The sequence below is a fragment of the Camelina sativa genome, chromosome 8 (assembly GCF_000633955.1).
Source record: "Camelina sativa cultivar DH55 chromosome 8, Cs, whole genome shotgun sequence".
Taxonomy (NCBI): Eukaryota; Viridiplantae; Streptophyta; class Magnoliopsida; order Brassicales; family Brassicaceae; genus Camelina; species Camelina sativa.
The window spans coordinates 7532280-7537939 of NC_025692.1; the positions used below are offsets into that span (position 1 = coordinate 7532280).

At 40.5% G+C, this 5660-nt stretch overlaps 1 protein-coding gene across 1 annotated transcript in view; it reads left to right on the forward strand.

Moving 5' to 3' along the window:
- The window catches only part of LOC104706612 (sacsin-like), a 21443-nt gene continuing 15984 nt past the window's right edge, over window positions 202–5660 (forward strand). Inside the window, exons 1-3 of the mRNA XM_010422807.1 lie at window positions 202–649; window positions 849–1575; window positions 1832–4553. Coding sequence (XP_010421109.1) covers window positions 321–649; window positions 849–1575; window positions 1832–4553 — 3778 coding nt within the window. The 5' untranslated portion in view covers window positions 202–320. The remainder of the gene's footprint in view (window positions 650–848; window positions 1576–1831; window positions 4554–5660) is intronic.

Genomic DNA, 5660 nt, shown 5'->3' on the forward strand with positions numbered 1-5660 from the left:
TACAATATGGGGTTAGCGATTAGATAATCATATATGTTCTAATCTCTATGAAAATTTTATACAAGAAAGTGATAAACTCATCTCTATATATTTTCAATATTCTTGACAGGCCGTTGGATATACGTGTCAAAGGCCCAATTAAATTGTCAATTTTTGTTTCTTCACCGCATTAAACTCTTCTTAATTCAGCAATTCATTGAAGAAGCGCTTTGCTGTTCGTTTCTCCTCTAGACCCCCCTAGAGATCGATCTTCTTCAACTTTGACTCCTGTGTTGGTCCGTCCATGGGGCAATAGAGAGAAAGCGTTATTAACTTGAGAGATGGATTCACTTCTTCTCGAAGATTTTGGGCAAAAGGTTGATTTGACCCGTCGGATTCGGGAGGTTTTGTTGAACTATCCGGAAGGAACCACCGTTCTTAAGGAGCTTATTCAGAACGCTGATGACGCCGGAGCTACGAAAGTCCGTCTCTGTCTTGACCGTCGGGTTCACGGGTCGGGTTCTTTGTTATCAGACTCTTTGGCTCAGTGGCAAGGTCCTTCTTTGTTGGCTTACAATGATGCTGTTTTCACTGAGGAGGATTTTGTTAGTATCTCCAGAATTGGTGGGAGTGGTAAGCATGGTCAGGCTTGGAAGACTGGTCGATTTGGGTATATTTTTTTAATTCCTTCCTTCTCTGTGAATTACCCTTTTTTTATTTTATTTTATCTGAAATCATCTTTGTTTCTGGCTTATGAAGATAGCAATTGATTTCTTAAGTTTGAGTTTTAGTCAATGTGAGTGTGTCTCTTATTTGATGTTTTATTTGATCCTTATTTTCTGATAAATCTTGTGAATTTGATATTATAGGGTTGGCTTCAATTCGGTGTACCATTTGACTGATATACCATCTTTTGTGAGTGGAAAATACGTGGTATTGTTTGATCCTCAGGGTGCTTATCTTCCAAATATTTCTGCAGCAAACCCAGGGAAGAGAATTGATTATGTTGGTTCTTCAGCTCTGTCTCAGTATGAGGATCAGTTTCTTCCTTATTGTGCTTTTGGGTGTGACATGAAAACTCCTTTTCACGGTACTTTGTTTCGTTTCCCGTTGAGGAACCCAGAGCAAGCAGCTTCTAGTAGGCTTTCAAGGCAAGCTTATTTTGAAGATGACATTTCTTTGATGTTTGATCAACTTTTCGAGGAAGGCGTTTTCTCGTTGCTCTTTCTTAAATGTGTCTTATCTATTGAGATGTACACGTGGGATGATGGAGATTCAGAGCCCAAAAAGCTTTATTCATGTTCGGTCAGCTCACCAGATGATGATACTGTGTGGCATCGTCAGGCTGTTCTTAGACTGTCGAAGACATCTATTTCTGGAGACAGGGAGATGGATGCATTTACTCTCGAGTTCTTGAGTGAGTCTGAAAAGGGAAGCCAAAGTAAACGGAGAACAGACAGGTTTTACATAGTTCAGACAATGGCATCAGCGTCCAGCAAAATTGGTTCGTTTGCTGCCACTGCATCCAAAGAATATGATATTCACTTGCTACCATGGGCTTCAGTTGCAGCATGCATATCAGATGATTTATCAGAGGTATTGTGCAATACTAATTATGCCTTTTTTGCTATATGCAGTAATTACTTTTGCCCATGTTGCAACTTTGTGTACGTTCTTGCAGTACTGAACATACAATTTCGTTTATTTTTTATTTCTTATCGTAATATTCCTCCATCTTTGGGTATTCCACATATTAGTTATCACGTTATTACTCTATACCGAGAAAGAAGTTATTTGTCACTGCTTTTGGATTGGATCTTGCATTTACTCTGGTTTCATATGGTTTTGACAGAATAATATCCTAAAGCTTGGGCATGCTTTCTGCTTTCTTCCCTTGCCTGTACGAACTGGATTGACAGTACAAGTTAACGGATACTTTGAGGTGTCATCAAATCGTCGCGGAATTTGGTATGGAGAAGACATGGACAGGAGTGGGAAAGTTCGTTCAGCCTGGAACATGCTTCTTCTTGAAGATGTTGTAGCTCCCAGTTTTGCAAGATTGCTTCTTTGTTTGAGAGAAGTGCTTGATTCCAGGGATTCTTACTTCTCCTTATGGCCAAGTGGATCTTTTGAAGCACCATGGAGCATATTAGTCGAACACATTTACAAAAATATCCGCGATGCTCCTGTGTTGTTTTCAGAACTTGACGGGGGAAAATGGGTGTCCCCTGTTGATGCATACCTTCATGATGAGGAATACTCAGGGAGCAAAGAACTTGGTGATGCCTTATTGCAACTTGAAATGCCTATCGTGTGCCTTCCAAGATCAGTTTTTGTTATGCTTTTGAAACACCCTTCCTTTCTACTTCCAAAAGTGGTTACTCCAGATAGAGTGCGCAACTTTCTCAAAGAATGCAAAACGCTTTCAGTTTTGAAGAAATCTTTGAAGCTAGTATTATTGGAATATTGCTTGGATGATCTGACTGATGATAGTGTTTGCATACAAGCCAGGAACCTGAAACTGCTTCCATTAGCAAATGGTGACTTTGGCTTCTTTTCTAAAAGTACAGAAGGTGTCTCCTATTTTATTTGTGACGAATCAGAGCATTTGCTTTTACAGAGAGTTTATGACAGAGTCATTGATAGGAATATTCCTCCACCATTATATAGCAGACTTTTTGCCATTGCAGAGTCACAAACAGCAAATCTTGCTAATTTCAGTATCCATGACTTGCTTCAGTTATTTCCTAGGCTTGTACCCGCTGAATGGAAACACAGAAGCAAGATTTCCTGGCATCCAGAATCCAACCAAGATCATCCATCATCACCATGGTTTGTTCTCTTCTGGCAGTATCTTGACAAACAGTGTCAGAGCCTATCATTATTCTGTGACTGGCCAATCTTGCCATCCACGTCTGGCTATTTGTATATAGCATCTCAGCAATCAAAATTGATCAACGCGGAGAAGCTTCCTAATGCAGTCAAAAATGTTTTAGAGAAGATTGGTAGCAAGATATTAAACAACAATTATAAAGTTGCACATTCAGACTTGTCTTCCTTTGTATCCGATGCAAGTTACACAGGTGTCTTAGAATCTGTTTTCGATACTGCTTCATCAGATATGGATGGTATACAAAATTTAATTTATGATTTGAATGCTCAAGAGAAGGATGAACTTCGGAGTTTTCTTTTGGATCCAAAATGGCACATAGGACATCAGATTGGAGACCTGTACCTTAGTATCTGCAAGATTTTACCCATTTATCGTATGTATGGAGAAACTAGTGCTCAAGAATCCAATTATTCTGATCTTGTTAATCCTCCTAAGTACTTACCTCCATTAGATGTGCCTGCCTGTCTTCTAGGATGTGAGTTTATTCTCTGTTGCCAAGGAAGCGAAGAAGATGTTTTGTCAAGATACTATGGCATTGGGAGAATGAGGAAAAGTAATTTTTACAGACATAATGTTTTCAACAAAATTGACGTTTTGCAACCTGAGATTCGTGATCAGGTGATGATTTCTATTCTGCAGAATCTTCCACAATTGTGTCTGGAAGATAGATCCTTGAGGGAAGAATTGCAGAACCTAGAGTTTGTACCAACTGTAAATGGTCCTCTTAAACGCCCATCTGTTTTACATGATCCTCGTAATGAAGAGTTATATGCTTTGTTGGAAGATTCAGATTGTTTCCCTGGTAGCGGATTTCAGGGATCTGTTATCTTGGACATGCTTCAAGGTTTGGGCCTTAAAACAACTGTTTCTCCTGAGACAATATTAGAGAGTGCACGATTGGTGGAACGGTTGATGCACAAGGATATGGAAAAGGCACATTCAAGGGGTAAAGTGCTTTTTTCATTTTTAGAAGTCAATGCTGTGAAATGGCTGCCTGATCAGTCGAGTGAGGAGGATGGAGCTATAAACAGGATATTTTCAAGAGCTGCAACGGCTTTCAGACCACGATATCTGACATGTAACCTTGTTAAGTTTTGGACTGAACTTAAAATGATTTGCTGGTGCCCCGTTTTAGCGTCTGCTCCATTTCAAACTTTACCATGGCCAGTTGTGACATCTACTGTTGCTCCCCCAAAGCTTGTACGTCCAAAAACAGATATGTGGCTTGTATCTGCATCCATGAGGATACTGGATGGTGAATGTTCTTCTACAGCTCTTGCATATAACTTGGGGTGGTTATCACATCCAGGAGGAAGTGCAATTGCGGCTCAGTTACTTGAACTTGGAAAGAACAATGAAATTCTGATTGATCAGGTTCTTCGGCAGGAACTAGCTTTGGCAATGCCAAAGATATACTCAATTCTTGCAAGCTTACTAGGTTCAGATGAGATGGATATCGTTAAGGCTGTACTTGAAGGTAGTCGCTGGATCTGGGTAGGTGATGGATTTGCAACTTTGAGTGAGGTTGTTCTTGATGGCCCTCTTCATCTTGTTCCCTACGTTCGTGTCATACCTACCGACTTAGCTGTTTTTAGAAGACTACTCGTGGAGCTTGGTGTCCGAGAATTTTTAACTCCATCTGATTATGCTGATGTTTTATGTAGAATAGCTGTAAGGAAAGGTTCTTCATCCCTTGATCCACAAGAAATCAGGGCAGCTGTGTTGATTGCGCAGCAATTGGCTGAAGCGCAATTTCTTGACAAAGTCACACTCTATTTACCTGATGTTTCTTGTCGACTCTTCCCTTCAAGTGATTTGGTTTATAATGATGCGCCATGGTTGACTGCATCAGACAATTGTAACAGCTCGTTTAGTGCCGAGTCTACAATGCTATTGAATGCGAAAAGAACAATGCAAAAATTTGTCCACGGTAACATATCTAATGAGGTAGCGGAGAAGCTTGGTGTTCGCTCACTTCGTAGAGTCTTGCTGGCGGAAAGTGCTGATTCAATGAGTTTTAGTTTATCTGGGGCAGCTGAGGCCTTTGGACAGCATGAGGCGTTGACCACTAGACTTAAACACATACTAGAAATGTATGCTGATGGGCCTGGGATTCTTTTTGAGCTGGTCCAAAACGCGGAAGATGCAGGTGCTTCTGAGGTGACATTCCTTCTGGACAAGACTCATTATGGGACTTCTTCACTCCTCTCTCCTGAAATGGCAGATTGGCAAGGCCCTGCTCTGTATTGTTTCAACAACTCAGTTTTTACTCAACAAGATATGTATGCAATTTCACGAATTGGTCAAGCAAGCAAACTTGAAAAACCTTTTGCGATAGGAAGATTTGGGCTTGGATTTAACTGTGTTTATCATTTCACAGATATCCCGGGGTTTGTTTCTGGAGAAAACATTGTTATGTTTGATCCTCATGCCAATCATTTGCCTGGTATTTCTCCAACTCACCCAGGGTTGCGGATTAAATTTGCTGGAAGAAATATACTGGACCAGTTTCCTGATCAGTTCGCACCATTCTTGCATTTTGGTTGTGACTTAGAGCATACATTTCCGGGTACACTTTTCCGATTTCCTCTTAGAAACGCCAGTGTTGCCCCCAGAAGCCACATAAAGAAAGAAACATATGCTCCTGAAGATGTGCTATCCCTCTTCACTTCCTTTACTGGTGTAGTTTCAGAAGCTTTAATTTTTCTGCGGAATGTGAAAACAATATCGATTTTTACTAAGGAAGGAGCTGGTCATGAAATGCAGTTACTGCATCGTGTTTGCAAAG